General features: G+C 35.0%; 3 protein-coding genes across 11 annotated transcripts in view; 2 read left to right on the forward strand and 1 right to left on the reverse strand.

The window, feature by feature from the left end:
* LOC101897090 (stromal interaction molecule homolog) overlaps positions 1-8,735 on the forward strand; it is a 33,880-nt gene extending 25,145 nt beyond the window's left edge. For 5 of the 9 annotated variants that reach the window (XM_059121741.1, XM_059121742.1, XM_059121740.1 and 2 more), the window contains 2 exons: positions 1,804-2,097; positions 5,363-8,735. In XM_059121741.1, coding sequence (XP_058977724.1) covers positions 1,804-2,097; positions 5,363-6,110 — 1,042 coding nt within the window. In that variant the 3' untranslated portion in view covers positions 6,111-8,735. Of the gene's footprint in view, positions 1-1,803; positions 2,098-2,633; positions 2,892-5,362 lie in introns of those variants that run through there. The other 4 variants (XM_059121746.1, XM_059121745.1, XM_059121747.1 and 1 more) reach the window with 4 other exon arrangements.
* Positions 8,736-10,345: 1,610 nt separating this feature from the next.
* On the forward strand, positions 10,346-11,967 carry LOC101895366 (putative inositol monophosphatase 3). Its single transcript, XM_005181085.4, has 2 exons — positions 10,346-11,122; positions 11,191-11,967. The coding sequence occupies exons 1-2, from the start codon at positions 10,561-10,563 to the stop codon at positions 11,730-11,732; spliced, it is 1,104 nt and encodes a 367-aa protein (XP_005181142.2). The 5' UTR covers positions 10,346-10,560; the 3' UTR covers positions 11,733-11,967.
* A 2,900-nt stretch (positions 11,968-14,867) lies between these two features.
* LOC101895193 (pro-resilin) lies at positions 14,868-22,692 on the reverse strand. The gene is made up of 4 exons (XM_059121750.1): positions 22,456-22,692; positions 16,256-16,336; positions 15,614-16,077; positions 14,868-15,545 (listed from the first exon to the last, which is right to left on the reverse strand). Exons 1-3 carry the CDS (start codon positions 22,549-22,551, stop codon positions 15,955-15,957), a joined length of 300 nt encoding a protein of 99 aa, XP_058977733.1. The 5' UTR covers positions 22,552-22,692; the 3' UTR covers positions 14,868-15,545; positions 15,614-15,954.
* Positions 22,693-22,960: the final 268 nt, after the last annotated feature.

Raw genomic sequence — 22,960 nt, forward strand, 5'->3', positions numbered from 1 at the left:
CCACCCAAAGGGTCTGGTACCACGTTCGACCCAACTGTTGTGGATTGAATTTCTTAATTCCCAATTCAGACTTTTTGTTTCTAGCGTTTGCGCCTGTTTTTGCGCAAACATTAAAATTTGCTCCTTATGGAACAGCTGTCTTTTCTATAAGAATAATAGGCGCTCCGAATGAAGCATAGTCCCATCTGTAAAATGGTATAGTTTGATTTCAAAAATGTGTAAGTAAAGACTTTCTTTGAAAAGTGAGGAGGATTATTTAGTACTTGGTCTCAACAATAGTTTTTATACCCTTCACCATAGTATGGAGGAGGTTATATTAAGTTTGTCATTTCGGTTGTAACACCTCGAAATATAAATTTTAGACCCCACAAAGTATATATTCTTGATCAGCATAAAATGCTATGTCGACTTTGCGATGTCCGTCCGTCTGTGGAAATCACTCTAGCTTCCGAACGAAATGAAGTAGATTGATAAAATTTTACTCAAATGTATGTTATGTCTGCAGGACTTTTGGTATTAGGTCCACCTATTGGTATTGCTCCCATATAACGGTACCTCCCGATATTCGGTATCTTGATGATTTTAGGGACAGTATTCGCCGGAATTGTTTAAAATTTGGTATTTGAAGTTTGTAATGGATACTACAGCTTAAGACAGAAAATTGTCTGTGCAGGTCCGCGTCTTCGTATAGCCCCAAATATAACGGTACTTCCCGATATTCGGTATTTTGATAATTTTGGCTACATTATTCACCGATTTTTTTTCAAGTTTCGAATTTGAATATTGTAATATTGTTCCTATGCAATTCCACGACGTCGTAAAGACCCTAACATAACGGCTACATTCGGGATTTTTAAGATTTTAATATAATATTTTTAACGGATTATATTGTTTTTGAGAATTGACAAATTCGTTCCAAATGGTAGGGGGTATTCAAAGTTGTTTTTTTTACAGACGAAAAGATTTAGGTTCTCCTGTCTCTAAAGGGTTTGTTAGTCATTCCAGCAAAGATTCGCTTTGATAAGTGAAACACAGAGGTCCATCATCTTGTATTTTTACTGTTTTATATTCGGATTCGGTTCCTTAGGGGGTTTGATTCCATCATTGCAATAATGTGCCGATCTTCTACACACCTTTACATGTGCCTTTGTTGTTGATTTTGTATGAACCCTATACAAATCGACACAAAGTCCTGAGGGATCTTTAAAGTTCCTGCTCTCTTGACAAACTCAGGATTGGACTAATAGTACTTGGAACAAAAAAGCAATGGATGAGTGTCTGAATCTTGAAAATTTGCCAGCATTTAGTGTGCACATTTTAATGAGACTAAAGATTTGGAAATCACCCAAAAATCCTGAATATTAAGGGCTTTGGGAAAGAGCATCTTCAACTTTTTGAGTTTTTCCTGTTAACTCGCAACACCTCTAATCATATGTAGGGGAACTGCCGCAGATATACTGATGTGTAAATTTTTAGAAAAATATTATGTTCACTGAGAAAGAATCTTTATTCCAGGGGATAAATGTTGATAGTGCGTTACGTGGTTTTACAAAGATATTTTTCCCGGAAGGAGCAATTTAGTTTATTGCCATTTTCTTGAATAACAGTTTTTGAGACGAGGTATTCTATTCGCCTGACGAGAACATAATTTCAGTTTTAATTTTAACATTTGCCAATTATTATTACTTGTAGTACTGTGTTACACTTTTCACTTTCGTCTTCATTGTTCATTTTTAATTTTCCTTACTTTTTATTATTTATTTTGAACTATTTTATTTTTTCTGTAAATATCTCGTCGTTTAGTGTTTTTATGATACATGACGGTAATCGTCACAGTCCCTCAGTTTCATCCGAACGTTCAGATCGTTCATCGATTACGGTCCCGCCGCGTACGAAAAAACTCAATCACAGTAATGTGTCATTGTCGTTGACGACAACAGCGGTGGCGAACGCAACGACAACTAGTCACATAAGTACACCATCAATGCAACCATCAACGCCACCCTCATCAACATCGAGTGGTGTTGCTGGTGGCGGTAATCCTCTTGGAGGAGGTGGTCGTGCACCAATACCTCCACCACGAAAATCGAACCAAAGGTTTGTGTTGCTTACCTCCTTTACACAGCAAATCCCCAAATTGTTTTATATCTTCTATTCTCCAGTTGTCCCATTAATTGTTTGATTGATTCTGGAAATTTAAAATGTTTTTGTTCCCCAATACTCCATGCAATGTAACATTTGCTAAGCATGACTTGGTTATGCTTGATTTTTTCCCTATTTAAATATGTTTGCCAACTCCCTTGTCAGGATATAACTTAACTCTTAAATCACATAGGATGGGACCTTCAAAAATTCATTTTATGATTTTTATAAATAGTTAGGCATATTCTGTCTTTACAGATATCATTTCCAGTGGTTTAAGAGTTAATTAAATAGGTTTGTGTCCCCTTTTACATTGAAGCTAAGCATGATGTTTCTTTCTTTTTTATGTTCGTTCCCCATTTGACCAACCAACCACCCACCCACGCCACTCACCTCTGGCTTCTTCCTCCGAATCACACATTTAGTTTTCACTCCTCTTAACATTTTCTAATTTAGAATTTTTGTTTTTCGATTTTCTTTTACAATTTCAGAAACTCGAAACAAAAATCTACATGAATTTTGTGTGCCACTACTCTGTTTACCCACATGATAGACTTGATTTCTACTTATACGACTACATATATACTATATATAATTAATTTTCCTCATTATTATAATTATTACTCGATATTGTTTATTGTATAAATGTGTAATTTCATTAACTTTCATCCCACAAAACTCTATTTTATCTGTCTCTCTCTCTCTCATTTTGTGTAATTAATAAAATATTATTATTTTTTATGATTTTATTTATGTATGTTTTATAATTTGTTTACGTTTGTCAAATGGTGTGGGTGATAAGTAACTATATTTAATGTTTAAAAAAGATTATTTCTTCACATTCAAAAACATAAATTAGCTTTGCTATAGGAGGTTGCCTGACACATCAAGTAAAATAGTATCAGTAGGTTTTGCCGACATAGTTGAACCCCCAGCCTTGAGTTATGATTATTCAAACTGTTGACCCTTTATGTGGGAGGTTCCGACGTAGTTGGCCAATATTGTCCAATTCGTATCTGACCTAAGACTGATATGAATATTACAACGTGCCATATTTGAACTATATCGACTACTTAATATACTTTATATGAGACGTGTGCAAATTTTTGGAAAATGTGGAAATATGCGTGAGGTAACAGATATAGCTGACTGAAGTATTCCATTTTCATTCTTCATCTAATACAGATAAAAAATATTGGTATGTGCAAAATTTGAAGGAAATCAGATGCTTATACTGTTTTCTTTTTCAAAAATTGTGAACCCTATGTGGGGGAGGTACCAGAAGAAATGGTCTGATCTCTATCATCTTTATAACAGATCTTGTGTTGAGGGAAATATTGAGATGAGTCTAGTCTGAATGCAATCGGATGTTAATTTCGTGATTAATAAGCTTCATGAATATTCAAAATTTTGACCCTTTGTGGTGTAGGCACCAGAAGAAGTAGAGCGATATATCCCAATTTCACACCAGACATTGGGTTAATAAAAATATTGTGATGTGTATGATTTGAGGAGGACCGGAGACTTATTTCGGATTTTATGATTGTTTTGTTTATTCAAAACTTTGACCCTTTGTGGGGGAGGTACCAGAAGGAATGGTCCAATATCTACTAATATTTATAACAGATCTTGTATTTATGGAAATATTGAAATGTGCCTAATTGGAATGGAATCGGATGTTAAGTTCGTGTTTTATGAGCTTCGTGAATATGCAAAATTTTGATCCTCTATGGAGGAGGTACCAGAAGGAGTGTGCGGAAATATTCCACATTCAAACCAGGCCTTGGGTTAATAAAAATTTTGTGATGTGTGTAATTTGAAGATTATCGGACTCTTATATTATATATATATAATTTTATAAGAGTTATAATTATTCAACATTTTGACTCCTTGTGGGGGAGGTACTGGATGGAGTCATTTGACCTACCACTAATGCAAATATTAGGATTTACAAAGTTGTAGAAAAATCGGAATATCCTTTCTCTTTCTGTGCAGTAAATTATTATTTTATTTTGGAAATTTTGTGTGGGAGGGTGGACGGATATTGCCCATCTCCGAACTCGATCTAAGCTTGACAATAATATTACGATATACCAAGTTTGGATCGAATCGGATACTCCCTTCTAGAGTTATCAAGCGCACTAGCCAGACAGATAGACAGACAAACCGACGGACGGACATCGCTAGATCTACTCCAAATGTCCTGAAACAGATTTTGTCAAAAAGACCTAGGGTCTAAAACCGTTATTTCGATGAGGCACGTTTTGGCCATATGAAATGATATATACCCTCTCCGCATATGACAAAAACGAATTTCGGCAGTTACGATCAGCTACGATATAGACACAAAGTCCAAATTTTTATGGGTCGAATGGTCTTGCCCAAATGCAAGAGGACATCATACCCAATTAAATAATTCTTTCATTCAATCGGAAAGTCTTCGGCCTGCATTTAGCTTGTTCACTCTTCGACAGATTCAAATTCGGCTACGCGTTAAATTACCTTAGAATCCCTATTCCTTATTAGGTCATCGAGCCTTGACTGGGCTGAATCCCGACTCTCAAGTAAATTAAGCTACTCGAATTAAAATTATTCTTATAAAAGAAGGCTGTTCATCAGGTTATAACCATGTAGACATAAATATTGTGGAATGAGTTCAGAGGATTTGGATGGGAATCTGAAAGTCTCTGCGGTATGCTGGACAGATGTTTCGATATTTTTCTCAACATAAATTTAGTCCACTGCACCTTACGAAACATATTTCTGTCGAAATTACTCTGGTTTGCCGACATTTTTCACCAGCTATAGGTGTATCGAAGAATACATTGCAACAAACGAATAGGATTATGTTGACGTTTGGGATGAATTTCCGTCTCTTCATGCACACTTCTAAGACCGTCGTCCTATACAGTTCTACATTGATCAAAACTATTACTTACGGACCACTGGTGGTACACAAATGGACCAGGTGCCACAGGCTATTGGAGTTCTAAAATCGAGGATTATGTTTGAAAGCTTCATATATGAAGAGCAAGCTTTTTAGAGATTTAGAATATATAGCGCAATTTGAAACCCATTTATTTTCCAAACTACACCACCACTCAGCGTATGCCTGAATGTTAAGATGTCATTAACGATTTCCAAATCTATAAAACCTATCTTCTTACTATCTCATTAAAAATTTAAAAAGCTAATACAATTCACATTTATTTAATTTCAGCCCTCTACTAAGATCGCAAAGTTCGGATTTGATGACAGACAAAGATCTATATACCCTATTGGGAAGACCACAACCGCGAAACACTCAGCAAACACTAAATAAGCAAGCAATTAACAATAACAATAATAACAACAACAGCAACACAGGACCAATATCAATGGGAGGAGGAGGAGCAACAGCAGTACCCACAGCTATGGGTGCTGTTGGAAAATCTGTAACCGTAGGCGGTGGTAATAAGACCAAGAAAATGGTCAAACAACACAGTACCGCAAGTCAACAATCTACCTCATCGACATCATCATCAGTGCAATCAGCACCAGAACAAGGGGCGGCCAGTAGTAGCAAACAACAATCGCCCAGTCGTTTTTCAACCTCCTCCTTGGAACGACAATTAATGCAACAGCATCAATACCACCAACATCTACTGAATAAACCACCCAAATCTGTGACACCCATGACATTTCCTAGCCTTGATAGAGACTTCCTGTCATCGGTTTCAACTCTACAATCGGCTGGAAGCTTAAAATCAGAGGATTTGATATTAGCCGCCACTCACCTAACCGATTCAATGACCAACATTTCGGATACTTATCACAGTGATACCCAACTTAACAAATCGGATGAAAGTGCTGCAGCTGGCGGTAATGGTACTGTCAAGAAACGCAAAAAAGGTTTACGTTTTGGCTTTGGCAGTAAGAAAAGTATTTCAAGTTCTTCGGATACTAGCACAAAATCAAAAAATACATAGTTAAGTAAGGGCATGCAAAAAGTATTTACAAAATATTTATGTAGCATGATGACAAAAACTAAGGGAGGGGGTAGGAGTCAATTATGAGAAACATGGCCGAATTGTAATAACCTAAAGCAATAAATTTGGACTAGTTCAAAAAGTCTTCCATTTTAATTCGTCGTCTAAAACCAAAAGTGGATATTAAGAATAAAAAAGACATGCCAACAACGTTTGATGAGGTACTAACGTGTTTTTGTAGATCTCTTAATTGGCTCTGTATTATTTTTATCTCTCACCCACTCACATCTAATTATGGTTAGTGCCTTGATATTTTATTAAAAAAATGTATATTTATGTAAAATACTATATGGATGGACCCCAAATGAAGGAGGAGACTTTATTTTTCTCCTTCAAAAATCTTGCGCCATGACCTTTGATATGTTTTGTTTGGGTCCAAACTTCTTAAAAATAGAAACTTATTTTATGTAAAAAGATATTTTTCCCATCACCACACGTCCAAAATAGGGGTGAGAGATCACGGATTTTCCCTGGAAAATTGAAATATTAATTTTTCTATAAAAAAAAAGCTATCAGATCGAATATTTTTTCTTGCCAACTCTAAATATGAATACCAATTAATTTGTTTGTTGCCACATATAGCGCTGGAACTATTCCTGAACAAAATCCTTTTAATATTGAAATGCATAATCTAATCTAAAAGTATAGTGTTTTGCATGCGTCTTTTACTTTTAAAAACATATACTTAACCCTCGAATGCAGACTTGATTGAGAATATTGAAGAAAATTCGTAACAGCAAGAGGAAAGAGTGTAAGATGAACCATGCAAAGTTGATAGATGGATTGGTAGTTAAAATGCCCGTTAAAAGCATCCATTTTAAATACGGAAGAGCTTAAAACCATGACAAATGTCGAGGACTTTCCTATAGAACCCATTCCGAAAGGGGTGAGCTCAGACCTTTAAAAGTACTTCTAAGCCAAGCATACTGAAGATCTTCTGTAGGGGCTGGATTTATAAAAATTCATCTAGGGGTTTTTTATGCATAGAAGAACTTTGCAGGTTTTCTATTTATAAAATACTTTGTTGAAGGTCTTTGTAAAGAGGAATTTTTATGGTTTTTTGTGAATGGAAGACCTTTTGTAAGTCTTCTATGTATAAAAGTTCATCTCTACGTTTTCTGTATATAGAGGTCATTCTTTAGATCTTCTGTATAAAACATCTTCTGCAGTTATTCTATATACATAAAATACCTTCTGTAAGTCCTCTGTGGTAGGCCTGTAGGTCTTCTATGAACAGAAGTTCATCTCTACGCCTTCTGTATATGGAGGTCCGTCTTTAGTTCTTCTATAAAAAAACATCTTCTGTAGTTCTTCTATATATATAAAATACCTTCTGTAAGTCCTCTGTATATATAGATGGTCTTCTGTAGGTCCTCTATGTCAGCTGTCTAGTTTTTGTGAAATTATTCGCATCCCTTTTGCTGGCAATTTTGATATCCCATGGTCAAGAATTCTTCGTACCTCAGAGCTTGTGACACCTGTGCAGCCAAAATTCATTTTCCGGTATTCTCAGTTGAGTCTGCTTCCGTGAATCTCGGGGATAATATTTCATTGATTTTGTAGCACAGTATTGATTTCAGCGATTATACATACATATATATATATATTTTAAATAAATTCAAACGATTTTTTAACTATAACATGACCATAAAACGTAGATGAATGTGTGTTTTTTAAGAAAAACATAAAACAAATATCTTTGCATTTTCTTGTAATGAAAATTAAATGATATTTTGTTTTTTTTTTTGTGAAATGGTCTTGCGAAATTTCGAAATATTGAGTATTTTATTCATGTTAATTTTTTGGTCTTTGTCTTATTAAATATTCACTAGTTTTACACATTAAACTGCACTGAATGTTTTATTTTTTGAGAAACAGAGAGAACACCATTTAAATATAATTTTTAATAATATTTTACAACTCAACCGAGAATTTGGTTTAATTTTTATACTTACTTCTATTTGATATAAATATTTTGCAATAATAATTTTCATAAAGTCTTTTACTATTATTTATTTGAAAAAGAAAGAGTTTTAAATATTTTCTCTCATTCTCTCTCTCTTTCTCGTTTTGGAACTGTATGACGTACTTATTATAAAGAAAACACTTAAAAATGGCCAAACGCACTTTCCAAGCATGCCTTATTCGAGGACAGCAACTCCAATACTATTTTCTTTTCTAACATCTTGATCCATGAATCAAACATGACATTAAATTATATTCCCCACTATTGCTTCCCAATAGCTAATAATTTATAGTTATAATTAATAAATATTAAAGAAAAAAAACTCTTGTAGTCAATAAAATTTAAAAAGCAACAAAATCACTTCCTAATTAGCCAATTAAAATTTTTTGAAAAAAAAAATGTTTTTATTACCCCCAGATATGCTTTAATTTAAAAAAAGCTTTTGCTTTTCTCCTCCACAATTTTTACCATGAAATGATATTAGAGAACAAATTTGTGTTTCTTTGTGCAACATTTACTTAAAAAGTTTATATTTTTCTCAACAATTCAATACGCAATTGTTGTTGTAGGAGAGCAATACACAAATAAAATGAATAAAACATCGACAAATTGAATTTTCTAAAATATTTTTACAAACAGAAAATTTCATCTCTCTATTTTGTAATTTGATAAACAATTATTACACTATTTTATAACATTTGTAAGCCTATAAATGAATATAACAACTTTATATATTGTAAATTATTATTATTTAAATATGAAAAATCTATTATTTAATAAATAAAAAAGGACTTGAAAATCGAAGGTCTATTTAAAGGAGATTTTGGTTTTATTTCAGAGTCTTCTACGAAAAAAGTATTAGCTGGGATAACCCAATTTATGATATATATTCCTATTATAATAATTACAAAGGGTCTTCAACATAGATATACAGGGTGAGATAAAAAACTGCAACATTGTCAAACGCCAAAATTTTTAATTTTTTTTTTTGTTTTTTAATTTTATTGAATGAAAGCAAAAAAGTCGGAAATAGCATCAAATTTTAGAATATGTTTAGATTTGTTCGAATTGGTCATCTTTGGCACGAATTATGGCCTTCAAACGGCCATTGTAACCGTCACACACTGCCCGAATGTTGCTCTGCGGAATTTTCACCCATTCCCGGCGAAGCGCTTGCTTGAGGTGATAAACACTTAGGTATTATTTAGTGCCAAACTTGCTTTCCAAAATACTCCAGACACAATAGTCCAACGGATTGGTATCCGGAGATTTTGGTGGCTATTGTGAGCTGGAAATGAAGCGAGGAACCTCTTTTTGTAACCATTCTTGGATGGCGCGTGCTGAGTGCGATGGTGGACATTCCAAGTCCAACGTCTGCGGCCAAATGTTTGCGCAGCTGTCCTCTTTGGCAAGTAAATACGATCATTTTGTTTGTTTACAAACTGCTGGACAACGAAAGTTTTCACATCATATCATCTTACTTCATATCTTGGACGCCCATTTTTATTTTCAGCCTCTAAGACCAATTCGGTCTTAGATTTGCCCTTTAATATATGAAAACAAGTAAAATTGTATCAATTGGTCTTGCCGACCAACCTTGAGTTATGATTATTCAAACTGTTGAATTGTTTGGCCTAAAGAGACATAGGGTCGAAAAAAAAAATATAATAATATACAAATTTTATATAACAGACAATGAATAAATTAACAAAAATCCCTATCCTTTTATGAGGAGGGATACTTGGGAGAACTTCATGTTTTCACAATTCCAAACTTACTATAAAATGCACAGATAAAGGCAACAACATTTTCATTTCATTCAGAACGAACTTAATTTTTCTGTTTCTGAAACTGCATTATACTGCAAAAACCGAAACAGTTGAAAGACTCCCCTCACATCAGAGGCGCACAAACACTGGTGAATCACAACGACGGAAATAGGACGGTTTTAAAAGCCTCTTCAACTGCTCCTATAACTTCCACTGAACCTATGAAAAATAATCTATATGTACATAATTTTATTACATTTCGATACCCTAGCTGGTACTCTGCAGAATAAATAATTATTTCCATTTTTTTTTATTTTTTAAACGGTCACAATTGCGACAGTTATCAAATTGTTAATTTCCCTCCAAAAATGGGTGAACTAGCTACCACTGTGCAAACGACGAGTTATCGAAAGCATAACATATCGATAAACACAATCGAAACAATGTAAACACACATACACACTGTCATTTCTCCAAAAAATAAACAATTGTTTTTCTTTTTCTTGTGAGAAGATTATTGCTTTCGAACAGCATAGCTTCAAGAACAGAACATTTCTACGACCGCTGTTGCTTAGCTTAATACGTGACCGACTTGGTGGGGTTAGAACGCAGCTTAACACGAACGCACAGAGTGGAAAAAAATAAGAACGGATGGATGTCTGAGCTGACGTTGATAAAAACTAAATTACAGAGCACAACAACAAAAATGCACGGGCGAAGCATAAAAATTAACCGTGGACCTGCGGCAATTGCTGCCATTGTTGTCCTGTGTTTCCTCTTCTACATGTTCAGTGGCGGCGAAGAGGAACAACGTCCTCCCATGTATGGTATGCTGAGACTCCAAAACAAAGTGAATATGCGTAAGCTGCTGATAGGTGCCATACAAGCGGCCCAAAAGGGCGGTCTTGAGATTTTAGAGGTGGCCAAGAGCAGAGACTTGAAGGAGAAGAGTAAAGGTAAAACAGATGAGGGTGCCAACGACCCGTACACCGATGCTGACGGTCGTTCGCATTGCGTCATGAAGCAGGGTCTACATAGAATCTTTCCACGTGTCACAATCTTTTCGGAGGAGGACAAGGAGAGCTGTGCTGAGGCCAATACCTTCGACTTGGACCCCACAGTATTGCATGAGACGGCTGTGATACCTGATAAACTGGTGAACATCAAGGATGTAACGGTGTGGATAGATCCTTTGGATGCCACACAGGAATTTACAGGCAAGTTCTTACTTTTTGTTATATCATGATTTATATAACGTTTGTTATGGTTTTTTCCTACCTTTCAGAACAATTATATGAATATGTCACCACCATGGTTTGTGTTGCAATACGTGGTGAACCTGTAATTGGTGTCATTCACAGTCCCTTTAGTGGCCAAACTGCCTGGGCATGGGTTGACCATTCCATGTCTGAATATCTATCACAAATCCATCCTGATCGCCCAAATACTGACAGTCCTATTATCACCGTCTCCCGTTCTCATGCTGGCGATGTCAAGGATTTGACGCGATCAGTTTTCGGTGAAAACTCTAATATCTTGACAGCAGCTGGTGCAGGCTATAAAGTGCTACAGGTTGTTGCCAACAATGCCACAGCCTATTTACATTCAACGAAAATTAAGAAATGGGATATCTGTGCCGGTGATGCAATCCTCAGGGCATTGGGTGGTAAAATGACTACCTTGGATGATGAGTTGATTGATTATGGTCCTGGCGAATCGCCGGTCAATACAAGAGGTCTTTTGGCCACCATTGTTAAACATGATGAATATATTGAGAAACTAATGGACTACAGGGATAGCCATAAAAAAAGCACCAAACAGCGGTAGTAAGAGATAAGATAACCCTCAACAGCCAAATTATGTGGCGCGGACTGCTGTTCCTATGTAAATGTAGCCGAGCAATTCAAATAGAATTTTAAGTTAATTTATAGTGAAAAAAAGATATTTAAACCAAATTTATGTTTACCACAACATTGTTCAATGACTGTACCGAAAAAAGCAAAACAGTGATCAGGCAAATACGAAAAAGAATAATATTTCCAAAAATATCAATGAAAAGGAATGTCTCAAGAATCAAGCACTTAATTATCAAGAAACCAAAATTCAAAAACTGATGGTAAGTATTTCTGCTGTTTATTTCTATCTTGTCTTCTTTCTACACTCCACTTTGTTTTTGCATTTCTCGTTGATTTGGCAAAAATAAAAATTGGGTATTCAATAAACCTGTTTCTTAAGAGGTCATGAACTTCAGAATATACATAAATAAAGAGAAGAACATAATTATATACCTTTACACACACACATGTGAGGTATGTGTGTTAATATTTATGTGTGTTGAATGTTGTTACCTTAAAGATTTCAATCTATACAAAGCTAGCGAATTTCAAGTACTTTTTTTCCATGGTCTGTATGAATGAATAGGTAAAACGATTTTGTGGTTTTGTAATAACACCTTATACGAGACAATCAATGACCAAATTGATTTTAGCTCCATATGATTGTAAATATTAAAATAGTTAGCTCAGAAGAATTTCTGTTGAAGTTAAAGTTCACATTCTTTCAGGGACGTAGGCCAATAATCTGAGGGTGGCAAGTGGAAGTGGCCTCCATATAAAAACATAGTTCATGAGTTTCAAACATTTGGCTTAATAAAACTAATTGGTGTATCGTTATTTGGGTTTTAAAAAAGTTTTTTTTTTATATTTTTGAACATTTTATGTGGGAAAGTACAATTTTTGACTGTGGGTCGCCCTAAAAACTTTTTATACCCTACACCACAAGGTGGTAAGGATATAATACCCTTTATTTGTAGCATAGAAGAATATAGGTAGACGCGTCGATACAGCTGCTGGGACAATGAGCTGTCAAACCAATTTTGGAATTAAAAATATTGAATGAAAAATTATTTAAATTTGTAAAAATTGTTGAAAAACGCGAGTTATAATAGCTTCCGAATGACGTAGTATAAGAAAACATATAAAAATCTACTTATATTTGAAAAAAACATTTACATTTTTTTGACATATCAATGCTCCCAAGCGTTGATGCATCTACGTGTATTCTTCTGCCATGATTTGTAGTATGCAAAAGAAAACAAGATAGAACCATAGTTCCTTTTGACGATCTGCATAGAATCACATTCTGAGTTGATTCATGCATGTCCTTCCGTACGTCTGTCCTTGTATTTTTGTAAATAAAGTAAAGGTCGCATTTATTACCCAATCCAGACGAAGTTTTGCATTGGCCCAAGGATATTTAGATATAGCTCCCATATATATCTTCGTCCGTGTAATATTAGCCCAAATAGTACGACACATACGACCAAATTAAGAATAGATTTGTTTGAATTGGTTACCTTTGGCACGAATTATGGCCTTCAAACGGCCAATGAAACCGTGACACTCTGCTCGAATGTTGCTCTGCGGTATTTTGGCCCATTCTGGGCGAAGCGCTTGCTTGCTTTTAGTGCCAACCATGCTTTCCAAAATAAATGAAGCGAGGAACCTCATTTTGTAACCATCTTGCGATGCTGAGTCCTGTTGAAATGTCCAAGGTCTGCACCAAAATGTTGTGTGCCCAAGATTTTTATACAGCCCAGAATTTTTTCGCGATAATATTCAACATTTATTCTGATGCCACGGTCGATTATTACGAGCGGAGAGCGACCATCGGCTTTCATGGCGGCCTACACCATCGCCATGGCCGGCGCTTGTGGTCAACCGAAGGTGCACATTTTCAGATGACCTCTTTGGCAATTAAACACGATCATTTTGTTTGTTTAAAACTGCTGGACGACGAATGTTTTCTCATCGGAGAAAACCAAATTCGGCAGTTCATTACTTTCGGCTTTAGAGTCTATTTTCTCTCTGTTACGGTGTGAGTTCTTGCACTTTTTGGAATTTCAATGGATTTAGCCCGAGCTCATTTTTCAATATTTGCCGAATGGAATATTGCGATATGTTCAGCTCACGAGCCATTTTTCGGCCACTGCGACGCGGGTTTCGATCAAGTCGCTTCTTTACTTTTCGAATCATTTCTGCTGATGTCGCTGTATTTTCCATCCATTTCATTGAAGCCGCGCTAACGAGCGATGATACGAGACACAAAAGATTGATTCACAATTAAATGCTGGAAAGCTCTAACGATAGCCCCTTGTGGTTTTCCAGTCAAATATAAAGAAATCACACTATCAGGCTTGAATTCCATCACGAATAACTTTTTTTTCTGGAAAATTCTCACCAAAATGCTTGTGTACGCTTATAAACAATATAATGAGCTGTCACTGGAATAATTTTAACAGCTGTCGGACGAGTGGCTTAGAAATGACAGCAGTCTGAAATTGGTTGCAGTTTTTCATCTCATCCTGTACATTATTATCTCTATGCCGTCCGGAGAGCGTGAAATGTCAGAAAGCTAGAGGTTAAACAGTTCCGGAGATATCACCCTACTCTTCGGATTCTCGACATCTTCTATCTGAATTCCACGTACGACTGGCGTCTAAACATGCTGAACTGTGTGGAAATGGCATGTAAGGCGGTTTTTGTGTTATGCAATTTTCGGAATGAGTGTTTATGATCAGCCACTGGAAAACACACTTTTGCTGGGAAGGAGAAGGAGCCTCAAGCGTCTTTGCTACTGGTGGCAAAAGTGATGTCGGCTTGTATAAATCACTTTTGCTGGCATCCTTGCCTTGTCATCCTTTTTTGGGATGCTGACGATCACTCTGTAAGAAAATGAGTAGATAATCAGAAATGTTCCGGTTCCGGATTGGAAGCTACCTGCTACCGATGTCTAAAATGCTGTGGAACTCTATTAATATTCGGATTGGACAGACACCGGTTAATGTTTAGATTGAAGACGATGCAAATTTAATCTTAAATTCAATATCTCTTCGAAATTTATTTTGTTATCATCCCCGCCCTACCTGCCATAGTGTAGAATTCAAATTATAAAAAAAATCTCTTTATGGATATATTCATTTTTTATTATTAATTATTATACATACACATACATTATGCCAGAATACAAAATAAATATTCGAGTTACATTTCATATACAAAAATAAAAAAACGAACAAAAAATAATGATAAACGGAAATACAATATAACATTTTCGAAATATACCAAAAAAGGCAAAGAAGAAGAAAATGGTAGTGATAAAAACAAATAATAAACATTACAAAAACCATTTCCATATATACATATTTACATACGGTGGTGTGCCTTGTACATATACATATGTGAAACAGAATTAGATGACTCTTTAGACAATGGTGGGAGGGGTGCGGTGGAAAAAAACACCCATTCATCATTCACTGTACAACATACTAACAAACAAAAAAATAACTTTTAAACAAATTAAAATTGAAAAAAAAAAAAAAACATCAACTTAAAGTTAAACAAAAATGAAAAACAATACAAACAAACACATATATATTTTAAAGAAGATGAGTATCTGCTGTTAAGAAAATGAAAATGAGAAAAAACAATTAGTCTAATGCAGGTTTAGCAAACATTGTTTTCAAAAGGCTTCTTCTTGAAAGTGGTGGTGGGGCGGGGAATCGTAACAGAACAGACACTTGAAAACTATAACCGAATTCATCCATAAGTCCAACTAAGAAGAAATGGAGAGCTGCCATTGCTGCAAAAACAATTGAGAAAAGAATATTTACTATAAATTGAAAACTAAGTTTGAATTTCCCCACATACCTCTGTCTATAACTATCCTCTATAACAAGTGTGTGTTGCTGTGCTGGAGTTTTATATTCTAAATACATATATATTTTTTTATATTTATATAAGTTTTAATATGTAATATGCATATATATTTTTTAAACATTGTAGATAATTTGCGCTATTTTTTTAAAAAACCAGGAAGCCAACAATCCAATAAATTTGGTCAACTTCATCACGAAAATCGGAACAAAGAGATGAAAAACGAATCAAGAAATTGTTGCAATGGATTGAAGTGCTGGCTGTTGTTTTGTGAGTCGGTTGCTATTGTTTTGTTGTTTTCTTTTTCTTTAGGATTTCTGCCCAACAACATTCGTCTAACCCAATGGATTGTTGGTATCAAAAGTGATCTTGGGTACAAAGCCATTTTCACCATCCACAGTATAGGCCACAGTCATTAATCTTCCATCAGGTAACCAAACAGCATATTGTCCATTTACCTTTTTTTAGTTTCCCATTATCAGTGTAGTTGGTTGGTTGGTGGATTTGATTGTTTGTTTGTTTGGCCATGTAAAGAAGTAGATGAAAAAGGAAGGTGTCAGATTAAGTTTTGTTTTTGGTTAAACAATAGATGTCATTGGGGTTTCGTTATGCGAAAATTCATGAATGAAGTATTACCTTTCCTTGAGCATCTCCAGCCTCGTTTTTATTGAAAAATAATTCCTTTTCGGGATCTTTAACCTCGTATTGATATTCATACTGAAATGGGGAAAATAAAATATAGAAATTAGTAAAGTAAAGGGATTATGCGGATTACAGGATGTACTTTGATTCAAGCGAAAAACAAAACTTTTTTTCAAACTTTGCACATCCTAATATTTCTACTAATATAAAATTTAGTGTTTATAAAAAAAAACATTTGTTTTGGATATCGACCAAATATTTAACCATTAATGATTCGGTATTTTGATGATTTTTGCGATATTATTCACCGGAATTATTACAAATTTGTCATATGAAGTTCGTAATGGATACTACAGCCTAAGACAGAAAATTGTCTATGCAGGTCTACGTCTTCGTATAGCCCTCATATAATGGTACCTCCCGATATTCCGTACTTTGTTGATTTTAGCGACATTATTCACCGAAATTGTTTCAAATTTGGTATTTGAAGTTCGTAATGGATACCACAGCCAAAGACAGAAAATTGTCTGAGCAGGTCCACGTCTTCGTATAGCCGCCATATAAAGTACCTCCCGATATTCGGTATTTTGATGATTTTAGCGACATTATTTACCTATTTTTTTAACTTTCGCATTTGAATATTGTAATGGCTTATGACAAATATTACCCATGAAGGTCCATGTCGTCGTATAGACCCTAATATAACAGCTACATTAGGTATTTTTAAGATTTTAACAGAATTTCTAAAGGATTTTATTGTTTTTGAGAATTGCCAAAGTCCTTCCAAATGGTGGAAGGTATTCAAAGTTCGACCCGGCCGAACTTACAGTTTTTCTACTTGTTTTTTTTTAATTTTATTGATGAAAGCAAAAGATGTCGGAAATAGCATCAAATTTTAGAATAAGTTTAGATTTGTTCGAATTGGCCACCTTTGGCACGAATTATGGCCTTCAAACGGCCAATGAAATCATCACACGCTTCCCGAATGTTGCTCTGCGGTATTTTGGACCATTCCCGGCGAAGCGCTTGCAAGAGATGATCGACACTTTGGCATTTTTTAGTGTAAATCTTGCTTTCCAAAATACTCCAGACACAATAGACCAACGGATTGGTATCCGGAGATTTTGGTGGCCATGAAGAAATGAAGCGACCTACGGTCGATTAATACGAGCGGGGAGCGACCATCGGCTGTTATGGCGGCCCACACCATCACCATGGCCGGCGCTTGAGTTCTGGTGGCCAACCGAAGGTGCACATTTTCAGGTGACTTCTTTGGCAAGTAAACACAATAATTGTTTTTGTTTACAAACTGCCGGACAACGAATGTTTTTTCATCGGAGAAAACCAAATTCGGAAGTTCACCACTTTTGGCCAAGGGAAGCAACTCTTTAGCTCTTTTTGGTCAATTTTCTTTCTGTTGCGGTGTTATTTCTAGGACTTTTTGGAATTTTAATGGCTTTACGCCGAGCTAATTTTTCAATATTTGCCGAATGGAATATAACGATATTTTCAACTCACGAGCCATTTTTCGGCCACAGCGGCGCGGGTTTCGATAACGATAGCCACTTGTGGTTTTCCAGCCAAATATAAAGAAATCACAATATCACGCTTGAATTCCACCACGAATAACTTTTTTTTTCTGGAAAATTCTCGCCAAAATGCTTTTGCACGCTTGTAAACAATATAATGAGCTGTCACTGCAATAATTTGAACAGCTGTCGGACGAGTGGCTTAGAAATGAAAGCAGCCTGAAGTTGGTTGTAGTTCTTTCATCTCACACTGTATGTTTCGGTGCAAGTCGAATGTGAAACTTCCAAACAGTAATCTAAATTCATTAATTTGTTTTTAATATTTTCAGAATTGAACATAGATGTTCTATTGAGTTTTCCTTTTGATATTGAAAAATATGTAGCTTCTTGCCGGTTTTGGAGCAGAGCAAGAAGCAGAAGCAGATGCCCAATTTTCCAACATTTCTTAATTGTTTATTTCTCTTTGGTGGGTTATGCGGCTCATCGGGCATATTTTGACGGGGATGTCATTCCATGTAAGCTTTCGAATGTAGTCTTTATTTCGAATTTATTTCCCAACATTTTTTATTGTTTATTTCTTCTTGGTTGGTTAAACGGCTCATCGATATATTGGCGAGGAAGAAGACTCAAACAATAAAAAAACTTTGCAAAGTAGTATTTATTCCGAAATTATTTTCTATTTTTCGTTTATACTTTCTATTTTCTAATATCGTTATTATTCACATTTTTCTTCCGCCACATGCAACAACTCCAGCACAATTTAACTAATTATTTTTTCAAACTGTAAACAAATTTGTTTAACAAATTAATTAGCACCTTAGTTGAATGTGCCTAACATTTCGATTAGAAGTAAACAAACATGTATCACCCGGCATCAGTTTGAAACAATGACGTTTTGAAGGTTTGCAAATTTGAAATATTCACACGATAATCATTGATTAATTATTTTTAAGTAGACAAGTTGACAGGCCCGTGTCCAATACTAAGCCTTCCTTCCTTTCTAATTTCAGTTGCATCAGTGCCAAGTGCCGCTATTTAATTTAAAAATATATGCAAATGCATTTTTCGAGGGACTTTTTATAAGTTATAAATAATATATGAGGGAAAACATGTCAAAAGTGCCATATGCTGACATAAACGTGTTTTCAGAAGTCACAAGGTCACATCAGGGACTTTTGGGAATGGAAAGATTTGAAGAAGGGCATCAACAAATATACTATTCGTTAAGGAAATCATTTGTTAAATATTGAATGTTTCTGTATCATTTCGTTAATTTTTTAAAATGAATATTTGTGACAGACGATATCGTATAGCCCCCATACAACGATACTCCCGATATTCGTTATTTTGATGAATTTAGCGAAATTTTTACCGGAATTGTTTCAAATTTCGTGTTTGAAGCTCGTAATGGGTAAAACAGCCTATGACAAATATTTGTGTATGCAGGTCCATATAACGGTACCTACCTTTATTCGGTATTTTTATGATATAGCGACATTATTCACCGAAATTGTTTCAAGTTTGATGATATTAGGGATTTTTTACCCTAATTGTTTCAAAATTCATATTAAAATTCCTAATGAGTACTGCAGCTTATGACAAAAAAATACTTATACAGGAGCATGTCTTCGTAAAATCGCTATATAACGGTTTTCCTTTGAAAGGTATTTTTCGACGAATGGAAAATAGAGAGGGTATATATCATTTGATACGGCCAAAACGTGCCTCATCGAAATAACGGTTTTAGACATTAGGTTTCTTTGGACCAAATCCGTTTCAGGACATTTGAAGGCGATCTAGCGATGTCCGTTCGTCTGTCTGGTGAGCACAATAACTCTCGAAGGGAGTATTCGATTTGATCCAAACTTGGTACATCGTAATATTATTGTCAAACTTAGATCGAGTTCGGAGATGGGCAATATCGGTCTACTCCTTCTGGTACCCCCTCCACAAATTGTCAAAATTTTCAAAGAAAATAATATACTACACAAAAAAAGGAGGATAACTCGATTTTGCTCCAACTTTGCAAATCCTAACGTTTGCATCAGTGCTAGGTCGAGTGGGAAAATGGACAATATCGGTCCACTCTATCAAGTACCTCTTCCAAAAAGGGTCAATATTTTGAATAATTAAAACTCTTATAAAATGTGATGCAAGAATCCGATTGTCTTAAAGTTACACACATCACAATATTTTTATTAACCCAAGGTTTGGTGTTATGATGGGCAAAATCCACTCCTTCTGATACCTCCTCCACAAATGGTCGAAATTTGCAAAAAAAAAGTATGCATTTTCTGCAATAATCTAATTTTGCTCTAATTTTGCAAATCCTAATATTTGCGTCAGTTCTAGGTCTCGTGCCAAAAATCGATAATATTGGTCCACTCCATCAAGTGCCTTTCCTGCAAAGGGTAAAATTTTGAATAATTATAACTCTTAAAAAATATTATGTTACAGTCCGATTGTCTTCAAATTTCACGCATTCTACTATTTTTATGAACCGAAGATCTGGCAGTAAGATGGAATATATCGGTTCTCTCCATCTGGTACTAACCCACAATATGTCAACATTTTTAAAAAAATAATATACTGCACAAAAAGTGAAAGGATAATCCGATTTTGCTCCAATTTTTCAAATCCTAATATTTGCATCAGTGCTACGTCGAGTGGGAAAATGAACAATATCGGTCCAATCTACCAAGTACCTCCCCCACAAAGGGTCAAAATTTTGAATAACTATAAATCTTATAAAATGTGATGTAAGTGTCTGATTATCTTAAAATTACACAGATCACAAAATTTTAACCCAAGGTCTGATGTGAAGATGGAATATATCGGTCCACTCCTTCTGGTACCTCCCCCACAAAGGGTCAAAGTTTTGTATAATCACAATGATCATAAAATCCGTATTAAGCATCCAATTTTCTTCGAATTAAACACATCACAATATTTTTATCAACCCTAAGTCTGGTGTGAAGATGGAATATATCGGTCCACTTTTTCTGGTACATGCCCCACAAAGGGGCAAAATTTTGAGTGTCCATGAAGCTCATAAAACTCGAAATTAACATCCGATTCCATTCAGATGGAAATATTGAGATTTCCATCAACACAATATCTGTTATAAAGATAAAATCGGAGTATTTCTTCTGGTACCACCCCCACATAGGGTTCAAGATTTTGAAAAACAAAACGTTAAAAGATAGCGAAATAATCACCCAATTCTCTTCACATTCCACACATCCAAATATTTTTGCCAAGATCTGTTATGGAGATGATATATATCTGCCAACCCTTTCTGGTACCTCACCCACAAAGGGTCACAATTTTCAATACATTTATCTGTCATAACTTGCTAAACAAGTCGGCGATTACTTAAAACTTGCTGTATCTAAATATTTCTCTTAACCAGAAATCTGATATGAATATGTAATTTATCGAAATTTATGACTTCGCATAAAATTGGATATGAATGTTCGATTTTCTGGTAATTTTTTTATCTGTATTAGATGAATTATGAAAATGGAATACTTCGGCCCGCTATGTCTGTCACCTGAAGCATATTTCCACATTTTTCAAATATTTGCACATATTTCATATAAAGAAGTAGTCTAAATCTGTCACGTTGTAATATTTATATCAGTCTTAAGTCAGATATGAATTGGTCAATATCGGCCAACTGCTTCGGAACCTTCCCCATAAAGAGTCAAGAGTTTGAATAATCATAAGTTAAGGCTAGGGGTATACATTTGTTGGCAAAACCGACTGATAGTATTTGATTCGTTTTCATTTTACTGGGACTCATTTATATACACTTCCCTTCGATATCTTGTCCAAAAGTATTATTTTCATAAAAATGTCTCCACTGTACATATCCTTACGAGTATATGCAGCCCTTGTTCTTAACTACGGCAATTTAACCCAGCATCTGTAAAAGCGAAATATCTGCATTTCATTTTGGAGCATTTGTAACAAATTTTTTTTTTTCCTTTAAAAATGCTCCTGTTTTACAAAAATTTGAAATAAAACTTAAAAAATAGAAAATTATGTAAGGAAAAAATGTTTCTCTTTAGATTTTATAGAACAAGAATTCAGTCGCTGGTTCTTGTAGGGGTATTTAATAAAGGTTTTTTCCAAAGGTATTAAAAAGGAAAAGCCCCAGTAACTAGTCTAATATTTTCCGTATGTGCGTATTTCTGGTATAAATTGGAAACCAAAAAATTTTCCCTAATCGCTTTTATATTCTCCTCATCTCCTTTGTGGTAATTTTTTCTTTTAAAAATAAGATTTGATCCTTGTTTTCTTCAAAAACAGGATGTATATGAAAATGTTTTTTTTTTAATTCATATTTTAAGTTTTAATAATTGTCACTTTTTGATTTAATATTTTTTTGGAAAATTTGATTCACTTTTAAGGACATCCAATCAATGTACTTTTCTTATACCACTCTCATCAATCTTTATTTTTTTTTTTTGTTTTCAAAATTTATTCTTTACTTTGATATTTGAATTTAATTGACATTTAAGAAGAATAAGTGATCACACTTTGTTGTTCTTTTTATTTCCAATTGTTAATGTCATGCCAATTCTCTTGAGAGGACAACGGCAAATGTCACTCAACAATACATTATTATTTTGTTTTTTTGCTTCAGTTTGTCACATTTACCGGTTCTGGTTGTTCAGGAGCCTGAGGTCGCGCATGTGCCACCAAAAGATACGCACACAAAACGATTGCCACTAACTTCCAAGATAATGTCGACATTGTGAGACCGTTTGGCTAAAGGAGGATAACTGGGTTCCGCGTTTTTCTTTTTCCTTCGGATTTACAAGGGATGATCTTATAAGCGCTGTTACGCTATTCGCCGTTAACTGAAGCCAATTGTTTGCCACCAAAGTCTTTTATATGAAAATTGAACGTTTTAGCGGTGACTCTTGTTTAAAATCGCATCAAATCTCCGACGCTGTCGTCTTCTCTAGCTAACTGGATGGCAGGCAGGCTGGTTGGCTTGACAGAATAAATGAATGAATGAATCGACGACGAATGGCTTGCCACGATAGGTCAAAGGTATTATTCGTCTCATCTCGTCGTCTGTGAAACGATCTGCTACGATATGCTGCTTCTAGCAGAAAGATGGCAAGCGCAAACAAAAAAAAATGCAAACACCGCCGAC

This window comes from Musca domestica, unplaced genomic scaffold, assembly GCF_030504385.1.
Source record: "Musca domestica strain aabys unplaced genomic scaffold, Musca_domestica.polishedcontigs.V.1.1 2, whole genome shotgun sequence".
Taxonomy (NCBI): domain Eukaryota; kingdom Metazoa; phylum Arthropoda; class Insecta; order Diptera; family Muscidae; genus Musca; species Musca domestica.

Bases quoted from the DNA above. Each gene is read 5' to 3' on its own strand.
- LOC101895193 (XM_059121750.1), bottom strand. From the start codon at position 22,551: ATGTCGACATTATCTTGGAAGTTAGTGGCAATCGTTTTGTGTGCGTAT. The intron at 16,337-22,455 runs GTAAATGTGACA...TCCCCATTTCAG, and splicing joins CTCCTGAACAACCAGAACCG to TATGAATATCAATACGAGGT. The intron at 16,078-16,255 runs GTAATACTTCAT...AACTAAAAAAAG, and splicing joins CTGGAGATGCTCAAGGAAAG to GTAAATGGACAATATGCTGT.
- LOC101895366 (XM_005181085.4), top strand. From the start codon at position 10,561: ATGTCTGAGCTGACGTTGATAAAAACTAAATTACAGAGCACAACAACA. The intron at 11,123-11,190 runs GCAAGTTCTTAC...CCTACCTTTCAG, and splicing joins TGCCACACAGGAATTTACAG to AACAATTATATGAATATGTC.